Genomic DNA, 23,391 nt, shown 5'->3' on the forward strand with positions numbered 1-23,391 from the left:
CCCCAGGCAGTCACACTTGTGCGAGATAACCTTAGTGTAGCATGGGGGGGTGGGCATAGGTAAGGATGACATAGAATATAACTGTTGTTATGATATTGGGTTCACAAGGCTTGTGTGAGAGAAAGATATCTACACATGGACAGTGTTCCTCCAGTACCTTTTTCTTGGCTTGGCTTTCTGCCTTTCTGTTTTATTTTATTTTAAAGTCCCTTCAGGCTGCCTCCACCCTGCTATTGCAATTCTGTGGCCTGGCAGAGAGGGATTTGAGATCTGCTGCGTTCTAACCATAGGGCCACTATAGCTACACTGTGCCTGTAAGCTGAGACCAACATATTCCTGCATGCTGTCAGACAAGCTTACCTAATGTAATTTTTTGTTATGTATTCTACGAGTATAGTCTATTCTGGGTCCTGGGTTCAACCCTCAAAAAGGCAGCAGGAAGTAGAATAAGACAAGAGCCAGGTGGTGCATAAAAAATATATTTTATATATTCTGTATATAAGAGGGCGAATCAGAGCTACCAAAATGCAATATATGTACTCATACATTGTTGGATAGTTTGTCCATGCACGGTGCAGCTCTTGGCCTTTAGTCATGTGGCAGCCACGAGGTCAGAAACATGGATGCTCCATTGCAAGATTGCACTATTGAAGAACACTGTGCAGAATTGCACTTTCTTTGGGCAGAGGGAGTGAAAACTGTGGAAATTCACTGTCAGATATTGACCCAGTGTGGACATAGCACCGTGAATCAATGAAAGGTTTATGAGTGGGTAAAACTGTTTTAATCATCAGCAGTGCATGCACAAGAAAACATTGACAGGGCAGATGCCTTGATTAGAGACCAACAGACAGTGGTATCTCAATTGGCTGCAGATTTGGATATCAGCTATGGATCTGCATTTGCCATATCGTATGATGACTTGGGATACAAGAGATGCTGCGAGGTTGCAGATTCACCTTTGATGATGAAGTAAAGGAAGCGGTGCTCACCTGGCGTTGGGAGCAGCCAAAAAAGTTTCTTCTCTGCAGGAATGCAGAAGCTAGTTGAACGATACAACAAATGCCTCATCTTACATGGGGACTATGTGGTAAAGTGATATGTGTAATTGTTCAGTTATTTTTATTAAAGCCGTTAAATGTACTTTGCCTTTACTTTTTGATTTACCCTCGTATATAGAAATAGGCTTGTTATTACAGCTGGGGGCCACTTCATGAGCAGACCGCTGGGCAGGATGGACCACTGGTCTGACCTAGCAGCGGCAATTCTTATATTCATATGTACAGAGGTGCAATGCAGCATGTATTTAATAAAAAGCTTCTTAAATAACAACCAAGTCATATTGTCAGTTTTTCACCAGTAAATTGCCACTACATTCCATTAACATATTACATGAAGTTCTCAAATCCTGCACCTTAGAACTAAAATAAAGCACAAAGGAAACGAGATGGAGGATTCTCCCGAGATGACCATTTATAAGTAGTTACATCAGTCAAGCTGGAAACCAGCTTCTATTTAAAAAACACATAAAACCGAATCCATAGAGGGACACGAACAAGGGTTGGAATCTGGTGTGCCCAAAAAGAAGTTCCATCTATGGGATCCCTTGCATAAACTTGATCAACTGCCTCTGCTGCCAATTTAAATCAATTTCAATTTTCAAAATCTTTTAACTGAAATTTTTATAGTAACAAAAGAAATACATCACACAGTAAATATGATACTTAAAAAAAAGAGTAGCAACGTAGATAGGGAGCAACAAGCACCCACATAACATAAGTAAACGAGAATAACTATATGAAGCCATAATAAGAGATTAATAAGTTCATTAGATCCATTGACAATTACAATCAATACAATCAACATATCAACATAATATAATAAGCAGATAGCTGGATATGTTGAAAGATGTAGGCATTTCAAGGGATAGAATAAATATTAACAAGAGGGGACCACATTTTTACAGATTTGTATTCTTTATTCATAAGAGAATTAGCTTTACTTTAAAGGTTATAAGTCATCATTACAGTGGCCCACCAAAAAGGTGGTATTTAATAAATGAGCAGATTTCCAATGTGACAAAATCATCTGTATAGATATGGTCTATAAGAGCTTCTAGTAATTTAGATTGCCAAATGTCCAGGGCACCAAGCAGGGTAAGAGATCTAAAAAGGATTGTGTCAAAGTATAGTAGAGAAAAGATAGGTAAAATTTTGCAAATGAGTTTTCAAATAGAGGTCCAGAATATATGAATTATTGGACAATCGTATATCATGTATTTGAGATCACCTAGCTGACTATTGCAATGCCAACATTTATTGGAATTAGTTAAATGGGCTCTGTGTAATTTACTGGGAGTCCAATAAGTCTTGTAAAAGAGAAAGTAGAGGGATTGCATATGACTTGTGGACATGGTGGGTCGTAAGGTATGTTTGAAAAAGTATAACCCCATTATTCATCAGAATCTATCTAATTAGATTCAGAAGGCCAAAGGCTTTTGGTATGCTGGTTAGATTTAGTGAAGAGTCAATATAAATTCTATAGAACAGAGAAGTAGTGTGACCCAACATAAGATCAATGTGACTAAGTTCTGAAAATTTAGATGAGAGTATGGTGCTATTCTTGAACGGCCATTTTAAGCTAGTTAAGCAATGTTTTAGTTGAAGCCATTTAAAAAATTCTGTATAAGGTAGATTATATTGATTCTGCAATTTAGAGAAGGGTATCAGAGTGTTGACATTATAATGTTTAAGATACCAAATACCCTTCTGTAACCAAGTAGGCCAACATATTGGTTTATCTTTACATAAAATGATCAGACCAAAGGTATCCACATCCCATCTGATAAATAGTTGGAAATAAAACATATTTAGCAGATAATGTTATTAAATCCAAATAGTGACTTTTCTAATGCATTGAATAAAAAATGGGAATGACATAATCCAACATCTGGAGAAAGACCAACATAGGTTCATCGCTATTCTCCAGGTGTATGTTAATGTCTCTCAGTGATAAACAGTGTGAAGCTGAAAGTGAGTTATTAAAAACAAAATCACAAAAATCATCCCAAACATCAGTTCATTTCCCTGGAGGCATGTAAAAAATAATAACAGCAAGGGATTCTTTTAAACTAGAATCAAATCGGTATGTTAAGATTTCTAATTCCCTTGTCTTGAGTCTAATATTGAAAATGCAATAAAATGTTTAAACACAATCACAATACGCCCCCTTGCTTATTCTCTCTACTTAAGGATATAATTTTATAATCGGGAGGTCCACAATCACAAAGGACCAATGACACCCAGGTCTCTGTTAAAAACAGACTGCCTAAACATTGTCTTGCCTCTAAAAGGTCTTGGCAAATTTCAACTCTCCTTTGCTTTTGTTCATCGTGAGCTCTTTCAGGACCATTTGTGCACACATTTCTCATGCCAAGATTTTCAGTTAAGATTTTCCTATTTCTTTATCAATGTTTACTTGGTCTGCTATGCTTCTCACAGTCAGCCAATGATTTTGACACACAATTCGACAAATGTTTGCAATGTTTGTCAGTTCTGCTTATTTCTTGCCACCCTGACCTTTCTTCATCAGTGACGCTTTCTCTCCCCTCAGAAAAACATTTAATCCATTTGTACATTGCCATTTTCTTCATGACATTATCCCCATAAACTTTGACAAACATGTCCTTAATTTCATTTCCACTCTTGCCAAGTTTAACAAGAAATTTAATGCGTGTTTGTTGCTCTAATTCAAGCTCCAACAGTCTGACGGTGGCACACAAAAACATGCAACAATAATGACCACTCAGCAAGACACCGCCATATGTCGGCACGCACACATCTGTGAGACACTGATATACCAAGGTGCTGCCAATGTAAGCGCACAGAGGCAAGTTTGGAAACTTAACTGTAAGACCTCATATGCAGTTACAAAACAGCACTTTCACTTGTAAGTATATACATATAAATGCTAGTATTCTGTAATTTAGTGTGCATAAGAAGCTTGTAAATGCAGCTGCCCAGTTACAGAATTGGTAATAATACTACGTTGGCAAGCTAGTTGGGCACTTATTTAGAGGTTACAGATCCAAAGGTGACTCACAGAATGCAGGAGCAGTGTAAATGAATGACTATCCATCCCCTGAATACGCCGTGAACTATGCATGTAGAACAGTGGTCTCCAACTCAAACCCTTTGCAGGGCCACATTTTGGATTTGTAGGTACTTGGGAGGGCCTCAGAAAAAAATAGTTAATGTCTTATTAAAGAAATAACAATTTTCCATAAGAAATGCCTTCACCGAATCAGACCTTAGGTCCATCAACTCTTTAAAGTTTATAAATCTTTCCTTTTGGCTAAGTCTTAATAATAATATTGTAATTTATAGCTAAAGAGACATATGATCAAGAAACTGTTTTATTTTACTTTTGTGATTATGATAAGCATACCAAGGGCCTCAAAGTAGTACCTGGCGGGCTGCATGTGGCCCCCGGGCCACATGTTTGAGACCACTGATGTAGAAGCATATTTTTATCTTTATAAATGATGCATGTGCTTCCCCTGAAGACACAGTAAAATAGGAACACGTTTTATAAACTATACATGTGTTCTGGAAATACACTGTGAAATATACGTGTGAGAGCGTATTTTATAAATGATGCACGTGTGTCCCTTGAATACGCACTTAGGAGCATGCTTTATAAATATAGATTATGCTTGTGTGGCACTGAATTCACAGTGAAATATGCACATAGGGGCACATAACTTCACTGGCTTCCAGTACCCTCCAGAGTCCTCTTTAAATGTGCCTGCTTAGCCTTCAAGATCCTACACGGCATCCTTCCTCCCGTTATCCCACTCTTTTGGAACTCCTCAAACCCTAATTCCACTAGATCCTCCCAAAAACTGAAACTATCATTCCCCTCTGCAAAAGGTATATCCCGCGTAGGAAAACTAGGAACATCCCTCCCCTTTAGAACCACAGAACTCTGGAATAACCTCACATCCCCGCTCAGAGTTTCAAGTTCCCTCCAATCCTTCCGCAAACACCTGAAAACTTGGCTCTTTTCAAAAACCTAACACCTCCCGCTCTTTGGTTCTTTATCTTCCTAGCTCCTTTCGTATAACCCTTCATTGTAGCTCCTTTCTATTCTAACTCTGTAAACCGTGCCGAGCTCTACGTTCGTGGAGATGGCGCGGTATACAAACCTAAGGTTTAGTTTAGTTATATAAATAATGTTTGTGCATGCCGTAAATATGCCATGAAATACGCATGCAAGACCGTGTACTTTATAAACGATGTGTGTGCATCCTCCAAATAAACCATGAAGTATGCACTTAGGAGCATGTTTTATAAATGACGGAGGTGCATTCCCTGAATATGTCATAAAATACATGTGTAGGAGCATGTTCTATAAACGATGCATATGTGTCCCTTGAATATGTCCACATGTTAACGTACATACCTTTTTGTTGCTACATATATTGCAAGATGTGTAACCCACTGCACAGTTCTATAAGAACCCTTTTACCCAAATTTTTTTTAATAAAAATGACACCCTGAACTATCTCCTGGGAAAGGCAAAGACTCCAAACACATTGTAACCACAGGAAGTTGCATTTTATTGTGCTACAAGAAATAAAGCATCTACACACTTTTGTATTAGAAATTCTTAAGTAACAGACTTTTAATACATAAAGGGGATTACCAAACAGAAAAAATACAAATGCTGGTCTTTAGTATATCGTGAACCTTTCTGATAAAGCCGGGTGTCTGCAAGTCTTTGCTAATTTAAGGGATCATTTACTAACAGCTTGTTTTAAGACATTTATCATGTTACTTGTTAGTAAATGATCCCTTAAGTCTCAGCAGTGTGAGAACTTCAGGAAGTGCAATGCCACTGCTCGTGAGACATGCCATAAAGTGAAGCAGGGTGTGCTTGATCTATGGCCTGGCCAGCCCTATGGAACATATTGTTGGTTTTGCTCTATCTGGAAACTGTCTTGTAAGATTTTGGAAGCAAACCAAAACCTCTCCCTTTATGGCAGCTTTTCAAGTATCAATTTTATGATGCTGACTGAATGTTCTGCATTTTTCAATGGATTTGACAGTTTTACTTCACTTGCTGCCTTTGTAAGCCACCTAAAATTTTATTATACGTGGAATAAAAAAATATATGATTTTGTAATGTCATGATTTGTAATTTTAATGATACATTGAATGTGTTTGTTATATGTGTACTTTTAATTGCTTGGCTTTCGGAAAGATAGGCAGCCTGTATGAAATAAATGAAATTATCAGCTTTTACAAATAAATAAACTTAGTCACTGCTCCAGGCTATATCTGAAACATGCTGTTCTAATTCAGCGGAAATGCATTAATTATGGTATTGCTAAAGAAATGAAAAGGCAGGGTTAGCTCAGTGATAAGGAGACCTGAGTTCAAGTCTCATGCCTGGCCTCCGTTTCCTGGACCATCTGCAGAAGCAGTGTTCACAGCATAGGAGCAAACGCTTTGACTGTGTCCAGGCAAGGGTAATTTTTCATTGGGTTTAGCACCCCAATCATTTTAAAAAGTTGGCTCATGTGGTTCACAGGCCTTAGGAAAAGAGTCCCAGCCATCACACAATAGGATAGGTGCACTTTTGCTCAGATCCACAGCTGCTGCTGTGGCAAGGCTCCACAGGAGGCCATCATTGGGCCGGAGGGCCCAATCGAGTCTTAGATCAATGGATAACTCCCACTGCTGTATGTCAGCAATTTCCAGTAAATATCCCCTACCCAAATACAATCTCTTGCCCTCAGTAGGAGTCTTAGCAAAATCATATTTCTTATCTGCAGCTGCCTCTTCTGCTGGCTTCTATCTGAAGTCTGAACTACTGCCCCATATCATTCAAACTTCAGATCAAAGACAGCAGTATTTGAGACAGTCAAAATATAAGAAGCACTGTTCTCCAACTTAGGTCCACATGCTCAAAACTCACTGTGCCTTTAACGATCAATGCTATACCAGTTTTAACATGTTCAGCTATCGATGCCCAAAATGGCAAATTGCAGTCTTTTCCATGGTTTGTAGCAGCCTCCAATAATCATAAGTAAATAGATTACAGTGAGCTCATCAATATTAAAATGAGCACGTCGATCGATGCCCAAAATGAAGTGTCGGTTTTTAACGCTCCAAAATCTGACAGGTCTGGAGGTGCTGGTAGTGTTAAAAAGAACGCCCCGAACAGCAGCTTTTAAAAAATTTTTAATGTACAAAGAACATGCACAATATCAGTCTCTATTAAAAATAATAATTAAAAAGAAAAGTTGTGCCAGGACATACACGCCCTTCACCCGATCACAGCCCACACCCTCTGACCTTTAAAAAAAAAAAAAAAAATTGGCAGGAGGAAAGCCCACTCTTTTTGCCTTGGCCACCCAGACCACCTCCACCCCCCCAAATTGAAGATCAGTAGGAGGGATGCTCACTCCCTCCTGCCGCCGAGGCCCAACTGTAAATCTGTGAGACCCCCCGTCCCCGCCATAGGAGGGCCTTAGGTATCTTAACCAATAAGAGTCTTAGTCTCCTCCAAGTACATTCCAGGATGCTCTGGTAAGCTGCCTGAGGCCCCTCCTATGGAAGGAGCCTTAGGTGCCTGGGTAAATTAGTCTTAGACCCCTTCCAGTGCATCCCAGAATACACTAGGAACAGGAAGGCCTGCCATTTTGAAGAGTAGGGCCTGATGGCAGGAGGGGAGTGCTTCCCATGCCACCCAGCTGTTTGGGGCTTCCCCTGCCAGGTCTTCATGTGTCAATCACTTTCTCCAATGACTGATCAGATGAGATTATAGTGGACCTCTGCATAACTCATTTGCATGCAAATTTGTTTCAACGTCTATTGCTGTTTTCAAATTGGACAATTTACTGGCACTACAGCGATCCACAGGATTTTAATGACTCCCTTAGACCATCTGGCCCTTACTGGCAGAAAGACTTTTTATAAACTAACTTTGTTCAGATGGGGGATTACGTTGAAGAATTGTTATCTGGATGGGAATGTCTGGAAAGAGTGGAAACACAGTGGGCAAAACTGAAAGGAGTAATTGTAAGAGCAACAAACCTTTTTGTGAGGCAAGTAAGTAAAAGTAAGAGGAAAAGAAGGCCGCTTTGGTTCTCAAAAATAGTAGCTGAGAAAGTAAGGAATAAGAGGTTAGCTATTATAAACTACAAAAGATCAAGAGGAAGACAGGCAAAAAATATCTAGAAAAGTTAAGAGGATGGTCATGTAGCCAGGAAAGCAAAGATGCAAATGGAAGAAAAAATAGCTGACATAATAAAATGAGGAGACAAGACATTTTTTTAGATATATTGGTGATAGGAAGAAGTGCAAAAGTGGCATTGTGAGACTCAAAGGTGAAGGGGAGAAATATGTAGAAGCTGGTAAAGAAAAGGCTGAATTGCTTAACAAATATATCTGTTCTACGTTCATGGCTGAAGCACTGGGAGCGGAACCGCAGAAGCCAAACGTGAATAGGGATGGAGGAATGGTAGACCCTCAACGATTTTCAGATGGTTGTGTTCGTGAGGAGCTAGCTAAAATAAAGGTAGACAAAGCAACGAGGCTGGATGGTGTACATCCGAGGGTGCTGAAGGAACCTAGGGAAGTTCTGGTGGCTTCGCTGACTACTCTTTTCAATGAGTTTCTAGAGTCAGGCGTGGTACCGGAGGACTGGAGAAGGGCGGCTGTGGTCCCTCTCCACAAAAGTGGAAGGAAGAAGCAGGGAATTACAGGCCGGTAAGTCTGACTTCTGTGGTAAGTAAATTCATGGAAACACTTTTAAAACAGAGAATGGTGAAGCTTCTGGAATCCTGTGGACTACAGGACTGGAGGCAACATGAATTCACTAGAGGTAGGTCTTGTCAGACAAATCTGATCAATTTCTTTGACTAGGTGACCAGAGAATTGGATAGAGGGAGTGTGCTATAAGTGGTGTATTTAGATTTTAGCAAAGCCTTTGTAAGTGTTCCACACAGACATCTAATAAATAAACGGAGTGCCCTTGGGATGGGTCCCAAAGTGACAGGCTGAATCAAGATCTGGTTAAGTGGAAGGCGACAGCGGATAGTGATCAATGGAGATCACTCTGAGGAAAGGGATCTTACCAGTGGTGTGCCTCAAGGTTCTGTTCTTGGGCCCGTTCTTTTTAAATTTTTTATAAACAATATTGCTGAAGGGCTGTCAAGTAAGATTTGCCTCTTTGCGGATAATACCAAAATCTGCAATAGAGTAGACACCCAGGATGGTGTGAATAACATGAAGAAAGATCAGGTGAAGCTGGAAGAATGGTCTGAAATTTGGCAGCTAAAATTAAATGATAAGAAATGCAAGGTCATGCATTTGGGCTGCAAAAACCCAAGGGAACAGTACAGTTTAGAGGGTGAAGAACTAAGTGCATGACAGAAGAGCGGGACTTGGATGTGATGATCTTAAGGTGGCCAAATAGGTTGAAAGGGTGACAGTGAAAGCTAGAAGGATGCTAGAGTGCAAAGGGAGAGGTATGGCCAGTAGGAAAAAGAAGGGATTGATGTCCCTGTATAAGACTTTGAGACCTCATTTAGAATGTTGTGTACAATTCTGGAGGCTGCACCTTCAAAAAGATATAAAAAGGATGGAGTCAGTCCAGAGGAAGGCTACTAAAATGGTACGTGGTCTTCATCATAAGGCGTATAGGAACAGACTTAAAGATCTCAATCTGTATATTTCGGAGGAAAGGCGGGAGAGGGGAGATATGAGAGAGATGTTTAAACACATACCTGATGTAAATGCACATGAGCTGAGTCTCTTTTATTTGAAAAGAAGCTTTGGAATGAGAGGACATAGGATGAAGTTAAGAGGTAATAGGCTCAGGAGTAATCTAACAAAATACTTTTTTTTTTACAGAAAGGGTGGTAGTTGCGTTGAACAGTCTCCCGGATGAGGTGGTGGAGACAGAGACTGTGTCTGAATTCAAGAAAGCCTGGAATAGGCGCGTGGGATCTCTTAGAAAGAAGAGATAATGATTACTGCAGACAGGCAGACTGGATGGGCCATTTGGCCTTTATCTGCCATCATGTTTCTATTACTGTTTATAGTCAGAGAAAAGGGTGAGAAGGACTCCTTACATCTCCTATCATGCAGCCCTAGTAAGCCATAAGGACTTTAAAAATTGGGGAAAACTTCAGCGAGCTGTGAATTAAAGTTCAGTTCCTTAGCCCAGGGGTAGGCAATGACAGTCCATGAGAGCCACAACCCAGTCGGGTTTTCAAGATTTCCACAATGAATATGTACGAGATTAATTTGCATGGACTGCTTCCATTGTATGCAAATCAATCGCATACATATTCATTGTGGAAATCTTGAAAACCTGACTTGGTTGTGGCTCTCGAGGACTGTAATTGCCTACCCCTGCTTTATCCCTATTAGAGCAGGCACCAAATAAGCTGGAAGTCTTCAAGCCCTTCTTTAGATACGTGAAAGGGAAAAAAACCTGCAAAAGAGGCAGTGGGACCCCTGGACGACAAGGGAAGAAAAGGGTACATCAAGGAAGATAAACAAATCGCAGACAAACTAAATTCCTTCTTTGCGTCCGTCTTTACAAAGGAGGACACCTCAACAATACCTGAAGCGGAGAAACTGTTTACAGGAGAAATAGAGGACAGCCTCACCACATTTGAAGTGAACTTAGATCAGATATACTACCAGATCGACAAACTTAAAAGTGACAAATCCCCTGGACCGGATGAAATTCACCCGAGAGTTTTGAAGGAATTGAAGGTTGAAATCGGAGAGTTATTGCAAAAACTTGCAAACCTGTCAATCAGAACTGGTCAGATACCAGACGACTGGAGGAAAGCGAACGTCACGCCAATTTTCAAGAAAGGATCGAGAGGAGAACCGGGCAACTATAGACCTGTGAGTCTTACGTCTGTCCCCGGCAAGATGATTGAATCACTGATCAAGGATAGCATAGTTCAGCACTTGGACACACACGACTTGATGAAACCCAGTCAACATGGATTCAGGAAAGCGAAATCGTGTTTGACGAATTTACTCCAATTCTTTGAGACCGTAAACAAGCAAATTGATAGTGGAAAGCCGGTGGACATAATATACTTGGACTTCCAGAAAGCATTTGATAAAGTCCCACACGAAAGACTTCTCAGGAAACTACAAAGCCATGGCATAGAGGGAGATATACAAAGATGGATAGGCAAATGGCTGGATAACAGGAAGCAGAGAGTGGGCATTAATGGGAAGTTCTCCGACTGGGAGAAAGTGACTAGTGGTGTACCCCAGGGCTCGGTACTTGGGCCGATCCTTTTTAATATTTATATCAATGACCTGGAAAACGGAACATCCAGTGAGATCATCAAGTTTGCAGACGACACAAAACTCTGCCGGGCAATCAGATCGCAGGAGGACAGTGAGGAACTCCAGAGAGATTTGTGTCGGTTAGAAAAATGGGCGGAGAAATGGCAGATGAAGTTCAACGTGGAGAAATGCAAGGTAATGCATTTAGGCAGTAAAAATAAGGAATACGAGTACAGAATGTCAGGTGCAACTCTGGGAAAAAGTGAACAAGAAAGGGATCTGGGTGTACTGATAGATAGGACCCTGAAGCCGTCGGCACAATGCGCGGCAGCGGCAAAGAAGGCAAATAGAATGTTGGGCATGATAAAGAAAGGAATCTCAAGTAGATCGGAGAAAGTTATAATGCCGCTTTATAGGGCAATGGTCAGACCCCACTTGGAATACTGTGTCCAACATTGGTCTCCCTACCTAAAGAAAGATATAAAACTGCTGGAGAGGGTGCAGAGACGAGCGACTAAACTGGTGAAGGGTATGGAGAAACTGGAATATGAGGATCGACTTAAAACACTGGGATTGTTCTCCCTTGAGAAGAGGAGACTGCGTGGGGATATGATCGAGACCTTCAAAATACTGAAAGGAATCGACAAAATAGAGCAGAGATTATTTACATTGTCCAATTTGACGCGGACAAGAGGACATGAAATGAAGCTAAGGGGGGACAAGTTCAGGACTAATATCAGGAAGTTCTGCTTCACACAGAGAGTGGTTGACATCTGGAATACTCTCCCAGGAGAGATTATTGCACAATCGACAGTCCTAGGCTTCAAAAGCAAAATAGATGCATATCTCCTTGAGAGAGGCATATAAAGATATGGTTGGCTATAAAATAAGCCAGGTGTATACCTGGCAGGGCCTCCGCGTGTGCGGATCGCCGGACTTGATGGACCGAAGGTCTGATCCGGAGATGGCGCTTCTTATGTTCTTATGTTCTAAGTCCAGAAGGAAAAAAAAGGGATGACTGCTGGAATCTCTCCCCCCCCAAAAAAAAAAATCAACAAAAATTTAAAATTGCAGCCAGAAGACTTCCATACTGCTACAAGTCAGCATGTAGTGAGAAGGCCTTCAAGCACTGGCTGTGGGTCTTTGTGGCATTTTGACTGTTCATTACAGGGATGTGTCAGCATAGCATGACACTTTTCAACCTTAAAATTGGGCTAAAAGAAATTGTTATTACTAAAAGCATTTTGCTGTTAAGAGCTTAATGTTTTAAAAGTGAAACAGATCTCAGTTCCAAGGTTCCACTGCTTATACCTTGGTACATGAATCCAACACAGCAGAGGCAAAAGAACCATCTGAATACAGTGATGTGCAAGAATGGGGAAAAGATCTGAATTCCTGAAAGAAAGTTATGAGCAATATGAATCCTAGCCTGTAATGTCCTGAGCTGGGGCCCTGCTCAACTCAAACATTACAAGGACGGACTTTTATTAATCTGGTATTTAATCGTAGGGAATGTTTCCCTGCATCCAAGTCACCCATTCACCAGGAAATTCTATTCCTCCTGTAGAATATTTGTCAATCATAGAACTTATTTAAACATCATTAAATAATATATTGTAAAATATAGCCTTGCTTTTTTCTTCATATTTTACAAGTACAAAAATATGAAATTGTTCACTCTTTGGCTTGTGTGTGACCTCAAAAGTTCTGTCCCAGGATCTATGCCATGGTGTCTTTGCTCAAGGCTCCATTGGTTGTGGCATTGTCTTCATGCAGTTTGATGTGGGCACCATCAGCCAGCTCTGCCTTACTGTCCTTCACCTTCTGAAGCAGCTGATGTCGGAAATAAAACAAGTATATTGGGAGAAGAAAACCCACTAAGGAGAAAAGGAGGAGACCTAAATTCACCTGGAGAGAAAGGCAAGAAGAGAAGATATCAGTATGTTGGCCTTGGACAGCGCATCCTGTAACATAGTATAGGTTGGCAAATAAGGCTTAGTTCTGTCCACACTGATCTTGGTTACTTATGGACCCTTTTACTAAGTTGAGTTAGGTGCACATCTCACCATAACCCACTTATATTGTAGGATGATCAGCCCTCCAAAACCCACCCAAAATCTATTGTTGTGGTGTACCGGTGGGTACAGTAAGTTTTGGGTGGGTTTTGGAGAGCTCATCCTACAATATAAATGGGTTATGGTGAGATGTGTACCTAGGATCTTTTAATGTGACGTTAACTGTGGTGCCCCCTAGAGCGTCCCCCTGCTCATAAGAACATAAGAATTGCCGCTGCTGGGTCAGACCAGTGGTTCATCGCGCCCAGCAGTCCGCTCCCGCGACGGCCCCTAGGTCAAAGACCACTGCCTTAACTGAGACCAGCCCTGCCTGCATACGTTCCGGTTCAGCAGGAACTTGTCTAACTTTGTCTTGAATCCCTGGAGGGTGTTTTCCCCTATGACAAACTCTGGAAGAGCGTTCCAGTTTTCCACCACTCTCTGGGTGAAGAACTTCCTTACGTTTGTACAGAATCTATCCCCTTTCAATTTTAGAGAGTGCCCTCTCGTTCTCTCTACCTTGGAGAGGGTGAACAACCTGTCTTTATCTACTAAGTCTGTTCCCTTCAGTACCTTGAATGTTTCAATCATGTCCCCTCTCAATCTCCTCTGTTCCAGGGAGAAAAGGCCCAGCTGAAATGTCGCTGTGGCTACTCTACTAAAATGTTCTTTCGGACATTTCTTTTTTGAAAATGCCTTTTCCTCTGTAGGCCCTTATTGTATGATTTCTGTAGATTAGTGCTATTATGGTATGATTAGGATTGTTCTGTAAGTCCTGAATGACATTTATAGTGTTTTGTACTACTTCACAATATGCCTGGTACTGGGATTTTGGATTTAGATCATACCTCTCTCAGTAGTAGCTCAAGGCAAGATGCATTCAAGGGCAGTAGTAATTTTCCTGTCTTTGGTAGCATTACAATTTAAGTTTTGTACTGAGGAAGTAGAGGGTTAAGTGACTTGTCCAAGATCTCAAGAAGTAGCAGTGGGATTTAAATCTTGGCTTCCCTAGTTCTCAGCTTGCTACTCTATTAGGTATAGATAATATATATTCCAAACACATTTGGTAACTCAGCAGCAAACTAAAGGCTAGCAAAGCTGAAGTCTGGTGCCCACTTGGCAACCTACCCAAAATATTGATAGGTAAATCATTTTATGGATGCCAGGATTACTGTTACAATGGAATCTTCACCTGGCCATCAGGAAGATGCCGGATTAGTGAGTTAGAGCTGACTGGGATCCTGCATATATTTCCAGAGTACTAAAAATACTCTTCTGTTTAATATATTACATTATTTTGGTGTGCATTATTTTTTTTTAATACCGTTCTCTGAAAGGTGTGCATAATACCATCAGTACAAGAGATGGTGGGGGAGGCAGCTGGTAGACGGTGAAAGAGTGCTTCTCTGCTATGTTCCAAAGTGCCTCTACTGTCTCCTTTTTTTAATGAGTGGTGTTCATACAGGGGGGGGGTGATGTTTTCTCTAAGCCAGTGGTCTCAAACTCGCGGCCCACCAGGTACTATTTTGAATTGCAGATCTAAAAAGAAATCTGTTTTGTAATAGTCCAGAAAAGTCCTCCAGCATCATCCCCCCCCCCCATAGTTGTTTTCAACATGTCCAGTCAGCTGCTCACAAGTTGCCCTCTCTGCCTGGTTCCTTCAATGTCCTTTTCCAGGGATCTCTCTCTTCTGAGGGTGTGACCAAAATAAGACAGTAGTAACATCATCATTTCGGCTTCGAGAGACATAGCCTGTTTGATCTCTTCCAGAATCAATTTGTTAGTTCTTCTGGCCATCCATGGCACGCCTAAAATCCTTCTCCAGCACCAAAGCTCAAATGAGTCAATCTTCTTTCTGTCTTGTTTCTGTGGTTCACAGTCTTAAATGGTTTGAGAGTTTGCTGAAGAACTGATCCTACCAAATAAAAATGTATGGAAAGTATCCTCCCTTGGCCTTCCAATTGTGGAGTACCCCGGGGTTACATCACCTACACTTTTTAATATAGTTATGCCACCTTTGGGGCAAAAACTGTATTATTCAAGATACATCATCTGCGTATAAGAATGGAGGGTATCAATGTACATTCCCTTCAAGGAAGATATTAAAGAGATTCTATTTAGTATTAAACAGTTTCTCAAAGCAATTGAAATGATAGAATTCTTAGCCATTTTATATAAGATGTCTTACCAATTACAACATATATCTCAAAAAGTTAAAAGTTTTATTTATCCCATAAATTTGTTGCTTAATAAATACCGCTACTGTGAAATGAATGTTGTAATATCCCAGGAATGGCCTGGTCTCTTTTCTTATTGTGCACCTCGCTGAACTTGGAAGGCTAATGCAGGTTATAAGTATTTAATATAATGGAATGTAAAATCCCTAAGAGCTCAAGGAGCTACAGAAAATAAGATGTTCAAAGACCAAAGAAGAAGAGGAGAAAGTGGAGAAGAGGAATAAGGCTGGTGAGGGGGGTCTTTCCAACAGCCCAGGGAGAGGCCACAAGGGTTCAAATCTCTACTGCACAGAATAATTCTCCCAGTAAAATCTCATTTATTTAAACAGCAGCTTAGCACTTTTGGGACTGATTGAATATCTCGGGGATTATAAGAAAAGGTGGCATGCTTGTTTCCCACACACCTCACTATAACAAAGAAAGTACCGTAGACTAGAGCTATATAGAAAATGAAATCAAGCTACCTCCTTGCTCTGTCTCCATAGTAATATAGGTGAACACCATCCCTTGTACCAGCATTTTCTTTTGAGCATGCCCAGAAGCCCCCCTCTCTTACCCAGAAGGGATCACCATGCAGCGGTTCCACCATTGCCATGAAGAGAGGCTGCTGGAGAAGAGCGAACACAGCACTTATGAGAGACTGAAGCCCCGTCAATGTCCCAAAGTGATTAGATGGGAAGCTGTCAATCAAAGGGGCACAAGAGAAAATGAGAGGGTGGCAAGATAAACTGTTACAACAACAAAAAGAATAAAACATCCGATAACTCCTCTGAGAAGGAGGCTTTTTACCTTTTGCCCATAGTCAACACTTGCACAGCCAGACTCCTGCCAGGCAACATCCAAATTCATTCGCCAGATCTGTTACCGATATATAACAGAAACTACTATATCCCCATACATACTGCACCAACCAAATTGCTAATGGGGATATTATTAGGTCTTCGTGCACACATGTACAGGAAAAGTGGGCGAGACCGAAGTATAAAGGGGGGGGAAAATGGACTCAAATCCAGGGGTTTCGCCTGGGATGAGGTAGTGGGGACAAATTTTTCTCCATCCCCGCGGGAACTCATTTTTCCATCCCGGAGAGTTCTTTTCCTGTAAACTCTGTCCTCATCTTCACAAGCTTCAAACACTTTATAATCATAAGTGTTCAAGGTTTGTGCAGTTAAGGCAGAGCGTACAGGAACGGGACAGGGACAGCGACAAAACTCGTGGGGATGGGATTGTCCTCCTTCTAGCCACTGAAACCATTTACTCTGAAAATGCCCTGATAATCAAGATTTGTAGTCATAGTAACATAGTAGATGACGGCAGATAAAGACCCGAATGGTCCATCCAGTCTGCCCAACCTGATTCAATTAAAATTTTTTTTTTTTTTCTTTCTTCTTAGCTATTTCTGGGCGAGAATCCAAAGCTTTACCCGATACTGTGCTTGGGTTCCAACTGCCAAAATCTCTGTTAAGACTTACTCCAGCCCATCTACACCATTGAAGCCCTCCCCTGCCCATCCTCCTCCAAACGGCCATACACAGACGCAGACCGTACAAGTCTGCCCAGTAACTGGCCTAGTTCAATCCACACAGAACTGGAGAAACTCACACAGCAGCATAGAGACCACCACAAGCCGAGTGAAAGAAGCCACGGACCAGCGTGTGTAAGATGAATGTCAGAAACTGTGAAGAAAAATGCAAACCGTGAAAAGTAAAAAAAAAAAACAGCACTGAATGGGAATATGAGCTGTTGCCCCTCAACCAAACCCGAGAGAGAGAGAGCTGTAAAAGCAATCACCTGCAGGGGGAGATTGTGGATCATACAAGTAACACCGAACCCCACCAACAGCAAGTTGGTGAAGACAAAAGCCCTCATGGCATTTGTCAGTTTTTGAATCTTCCTGTCACGCAGCTTTCTGGGCTTTTCTGTGTTGTTCTCTCTGTGGCAAGAAAAAAAAAATGCTCTCTCAGACTCCGGATCACATTATCCACACATCACCACTCTAATGCCAGAACCTCACTTCCAGCATCTGAACCTCTACTCTGCACCGGTGCTGGGACTCGTACTCCTGGCCTGAGCACAGGAAGAGCTAAGCGCCCGGACACTAGTGGCCTGCTTCCCAGCCTCAGTGCATTTGTATCTCTACCCATTGCCACTAGTGCTGGGACTCCCAGCCGTACCCCAGGGCACTATGCCAGGACTCAGTGCCAGCCTCTGAGCACAGCTGGATCTCTGCACTATTGCTAAGACTCAGACACCCAGCCTAAGCACAGGCTCTGAGCACAGTCAAGACTGTAACACCTCTGCGCTATTTATTATTTAAAAATATACAGACTACACTATTTTTCAATTCTAAGCGGCTCACATTAAAAATCACTAAGACATATCATAGTCCAAAACAATATCAGGACTCAACACTAACTAGCCTCTGAATGTAGCAGGATCTATAATCCAACACCCGCAGCCTCAATGCATTGGGCTGTAAGTAGTGACAGTCTCCCTTTCTCTATACTCACCCAATATGGCCTTCAGCATACCGGTCTATTGGTCCATCTACACATTCCTTCAAGCGCCAGTCCATAACATAGCCAATGAAGGGGCAGCTGAATAGGCAGATAAGTTGCAGTACTCCGAAGATAGAGGAATAGAAGCTGACTGCCAAGGAGAGAGAAGCAGATTCCAGCATTAGCAGAAAGCCCACACAGAGAATGGAGTTATCATTAACTCAGCAAAGAAAGCTCTATTTCACTACATCATTTTCCTTACCTGTGGATTCAGCTTTCTCCTTCAACTCTTTGGAAACTTAAAGGGAAAACAAAAATAAATCACAACTTTGAAAATACGGCACGAGCATTTCTGAAGTCCTGCCTCATTTTCTTCATCTTCTCATTATTGACCCTTCTGACTCCCTCTCTATTTTATACTCTTGCTATCCGTTTCCTCCTCTGCCTCTCTGTTTCTCTAGGAGATGAAGGTGGAGATTCTCTCCTCCCCTACTGCTGATCTCCCATTATCCCCATCCTGCCTCGCTGTGTTCCTCTCCTGTTCCGTATGTTCCTTTCACCATGCTACCACTCTTCTCATGTTCCCTTTCATCCTGCTCCCTTCCTCCTCTGCCCCCTCTCCTGTTCCTTTTCTGTCTCCTCCCCTCTCACCGTGCTGCTCTCCTCCTGTCACTTCAAACTCCAACATCTTGTTCATGGCAGCCATGTAGAAGATGACCCTCAGCTGAGTCATGCCCATGGTGACAAGGCTCCAGAGAAAAATGGGAGAGCAGACGCTGCGACGAAATGGGATCGCATCTAGGAAAAAGGACAAAAATCTACAATTTAAAAAAAAGAGCGTTTTCTTCACTACGCCCCTCAAGACATAGTTAAATTCACATAATTGTTTCTTGGAGTTTTCCTTGGGAAAAGAGGAAAATATTACCCCCCTAAAACCCTTTTATCTCAAGTAGAGGCACCAGATGCCACACATACAAGGGAATAGATAGAGCTGGCCCAGGGGAGTCCTGCCAGGTCAGTTCCTGAACCCCTTGGGATACTCCCTAGGGTGTGTCACACAAGTTTTTCTGAGAAGTGACAAACTCAGCAGGAAAATCATCTCTGTGCCCCAAATTCCTGTCATTCAGAGCCTGCTTCCTAAAACTGAGACTGTCCTTTCCTTTCTGCTCACCTTTCTACATTATACCATATGCTTGATATGTTTTATGTACACTTTTCACTAGTTTCCAGTAACTTAAGTGCCATGCTACCCTTTAACCACCATGGGAAATCCTGCAAGACTCCAGTTACCTGGATACTCAGCCATCATGAGCTGTATGATGAAAGGGCCAAACAGAATTGTACAAGGTTTGGAACATGCAAGGAAGATGAACGGCTGTGGGGACCCTCAAGCCACCTCCACTGATCTCTCCTGACCTAGCAAAGGCATCAGCACCAGTTCCTGAGCAGCAGACCGTATGGTGAGCTGGTCTGCATACTCATCCACTTGTCCAAGTATAGCCCTGGTGTCCTGCCCCACCAGAGCTCACACAAAAAGACAGATTTCTACTCACAGTCAGTCACTCACGGTTCTTACACAAACTCGGGCACGGGAAGGGGCCAGAGAAATCCAGAGAACTTGTGATGAGAATGACACAGGGACAAATTTGTCCCCGTCCCTGTGGGATCTATCTCCAGCCGCATCCCTACGAGTTTTGTCCCTGTCTCTGCTCCATCCCTGCAAGCTCTGTCCTTATCTGCACAAGCCTCGAACACTTTAAAATCATGTGTTCGAGACTTGTGCAAATGAGAACAGAGCTTGCAGGGATGGGGCAGGGACAGAACGGAGGTGGAGATTCTGAACCCCTAGAGAATGACCTGGGGACAAATTTGTGCCCGTGGGATCTATCAAAGCACTCAATCTCACACCAGTCCCTGGCTTCACATTAAACCTGCAGGAGTCCAAGTTATAATTGAATCTTTAACATTTAATAAATAGTTGATGGTAGAAACTTCAAACTAATTGCATACGGCTTCAGGCATATTGGCAGCAAGATTCAAAGGTTTCAAATCAGCATTCACTCTCGATGAGTTTTAATAGGTTTTGTCCTCTCCTGGGAAACCTTTCAAAAAGCTAAGTCTTTGTCATTTTCCTATGTTGAACCACCCTACGTTCCCTCTGTCTCCACACCAGGTGTCTGCTTCCTGCAGACTCTTGCTATAAGACTCCTCCCCCCCACCCACCCCTCTCTATTAGGATTTTCTTGCTCCAGGAATCTCCCTTGGTACAGGGGCACTGGTGGGAGAAAAGAATAACCAAAAACACTCTGGTTTTGTTTTCCTCAGTTCCCTTCCAAACTTCTTCAGGAGTCCCCCTTGGTTTCGGGGCTCTGGCAGGGGAAAAAGGAACAACCAAAAGCCTAGTTTACACTCTCTCCTTCTCTTTTATAACTTCCTCCCTCCCTCCTGGGAAAAAGAGACCTCCTACAATTTAAAAGAGTGTTTTCTTCACTACGCCCCTCAAGACAAAGTTAAATTCACATAATTGTTTTCCCCTTGTTTCCTCTAGCCTAGTTCAACAACTTAGGGCTCCTTTTACAAAGGTGTGCTAGCATTTTTAGCGCGTGCTAGCCGCTCCTGCCTCCCTTTTAAGCAGGCAGTAATTTTTCGGCTAGTTCACGCAATAGCGCGCTCTAATCTTGTGCGTGCGCTAAAAACGCTAGCGCACCTTAGTAAAAGGAGCCCTTAGTGACGCCCTGAAAAATCCCACACCACTGACCTGCTAGCAGAGGCAAGCTGATGCTTCTCTCATCCAACTGCAGCTTAAAAGAAGCATCTAACTCCTATATGGTTAAGGACATGATCACTAATCTCAGCAATCTGCTTATATAATGTGTACGACCAGGAGATGAATGCTACAGAAGGATTAACCTTCATTTTATAACAAAAATAACAGCTTTCTTTTGTTGATTTCCTTCAAGTCTCATACAGTAAGTCTAGATTGTCCAACATAAACAGGACCAAAAATTCAGACAATACAGAAAAAATGGATAAAATAAGGAATAAAGTGGAAGTATATTATGCTAGGATCCTAAACTAAACTAAACCTTGGGTTTGAATACCGCTTCATCTCTACATTCGCAAAGCTCGACACGGTTAACAAGGGTTAGGGTAGAAAGGAACTCCAGTGAAGGGAAAAGGCAAAATGAAGAGAAAATTTAGGACAGAGTAACCAGAGAGAGGAAGAGTTACATTTTTGAAAATAACCAGGTTTTCAGATGTTTACGGAAGAGTTGGAGGGAGCTCGGATTCCTAAGAGGGGAGGTAAGGTTGTTCCAGAGCTCAGTGATTCTGAAAGGGAGGGAGGAACCTAGTTTTCCTACAAGGGAAATGCCTTTTTGAGAGGGAAAGGAAAGTTTCAGTTTTTTGGTAGATCTGGTGGAATTGGGGTTAGAGGAATTCCAAGAAAGAGGAATAAAAGGGGGGAGGATGCCGTGTAGGATCTTGAGAGTAAGGATCCTATTCTTATCTTGATTTTAGAAAACTATTAAAGACCCAACTGTGTGAAAAATTTGTATCCTAACTGGTTGTTTCGTTTAATAATTCTATGCTTCCGTCTTGCAATGTATCTTCTTTTAAATTGTATTTTTACTGTATGGTCGGTTCTTATTTGTTGTAATTCGCTTAGAACCATTCTTTTAAATCATATTTTCTACTGTAGGACTAATTCTTATTTATTGTATTTTGTTTTGAACTGGTTTTTTTCCTTTTAAATTGTACTCTCCACTGTATGACTTGTGCTTATTTGTTGTAAACCGCCTAGAACCATTTTTGGTCAGGCGGTATCTAAAAATAAAATTATTATTATTATATTGAATGCATGTTTTTAGAAGAGGAAGCAGTAAAAAAAAGTTTACCTTGCACTGCTGCCTCAAAAAAAAAAAGAGAAACCTGCCATATCTCAATGGCAATGCTGTGATATCACCGAGGTATACTGGATAATCCAGAACATCGGATAAGTATTTGTGAAAGCAGAATAAGTTAAACCATTCCTGAGTGAATAATTAGCTTGAATTCCAGATTGCTCTGGGAAAGGTGCTCTGTTGCACGTGAAGAATGCCAGATCTCAGGCTAAATCCAGGAAATCAGCCCTCTTTCAAGCTGCCCTCCTTCACAATTTCCAACCTACGGTATGGAATGTCTAGGGGCAAAATAACTCTTGAAACAGAGGACAAAGGAAATCACTTGCTGGAAGTAAAATGTGCTAATTCTGGTAACCCTGATAACCAGAAGTTAGGTTGGTATTTTGAAATAGTTAAAAAAAAAATAATCCCTCACCGCTTTACTTTGGGAAGAAATTCAAGGCTGTGGAATGCTGGCAAGCTCTCCATTTAAAAAGCTTTCCCCTCCCCCAAGCAGTTGGCCCAGACAGAAACAGACGTGGAGAAAAAAAAAATGAAGTGGCTGGCAAAGGATTATACAAAGGGCACCTTCCAAATCACCTCCCCATATTTTCCAAGCCACACATATGCACGCATAACCCGCTTCATCCCCCAAGCACATATAAATAAACACACAAACACACATAAATAGAAGAAGCAGAAGTCCAGAATGTAGTATTTGCTAACATTTCCCTCCCCACCAAACCCCCCCCCAACACCCTAAGTTCTAAGTAACCTCTGTTCTGATAAACTTTAATCTTCTAATCAAACCTAACCATTAAGTGGTCGAGATTCTTTAATGCAGTTATCAGAATCTATTTGGAAAATTGACATAAATGAAATTCCTCAAGTGAATTGTCCAAAGCAGCGGAGAACAGAACAGTAAGTCGTGCACAAACTCCATTAGGCTGAAACTTTCCACCCAGTGTACAACAGCGGCCAAAAAAGCAAAAACCAGGCTGCTGGAAATTATTAGAAAAGGGATGGTAAATAATTTGTTACAAATTATATAACAAAATAAAGGAATATCAATTACAGCCATCAGCATAAAAAAATGCTCAATGCAACCGTCTAAGGAAACAAAATAATTCAATGATCTAGCCCACATTAACTGGCTGCAAATACTAACTTTAAAAGATTAAATTTAGTAAATAAAAACTTTTAGCAGGCGAAATGTGGCTTAAACCTTTGCATGTCGTCAATTATCTTCCCTAGCAAGAAAACCAAAATAAGAAACCTAAGATTCTATCTGCGCAGTTTTATCTTTTAAGAAACTATCCAACTGGACTGGGTCTGAGAAGACATATTTATCGCTTGCGTATGAAATAAGACATTTACAGGGAAATTTC

General features: G+C 41.5%; 1 protein-coding gene across 1 annotated transcript in view; it reads right to left on the bottom strand.

Moving 5' to 3' along the window:
• Positions 1-12,325: 12,325 nt before the first annotated feature.
• Positions 12,326-23,391, bottom strand: part of SLC43A1 (solute carrier family 43 member 1) — a 71,788-nt gene continuing 60,722 nt past the window's right edge. Inside the window, exons 9-15 of the mRNA XM_033920821.1 lie at positions 18,774-18,920; positions 18,385-18,420; positions 18,135-18,273; positions 17,416-17,557; positions 17,227-17,300; positions 16,181-16,304; positions 12,326-13,241 (exon numbers count right to left, since the gene is read on the bottom strand). Of these exons, the coding sequence (XP_033776712.1) occupies positions 13,053-13,241; positions 16,181-16,304; positions 17,227-17,300; positions 17,416-17,557; positions 18,135-18,273; positions 18,385-18,420; positions 18,774-18,920 (851 nt within the window). The 3' untranslated portion in view covers positions 12,326-13,052. The remainder of the gene's footprint in view (positions 13,242-16,180; positions 16,305-17,226; positions 17,301-17,415; positions 17,558-18,134; positions 18,274-18,384; positions 18,421-18,773; positions 18,921-23,391) is intronic.

This window comes from Geotrypetes seraphini, chromosome 14, assembly GCF_902459505.1.
Source record: "Geotrypetes seraphini chromosome 14, aGeoSer1.1, whole genome shotgun sequence".
NCBI classification, from domain to species: domain Eukaryota; kingdom Metazoa; phylum Chordata; class Amphibia; order Gymnophiona; family Dermophiidae; genus Geotrypetes; species Geotrypetes seraphini.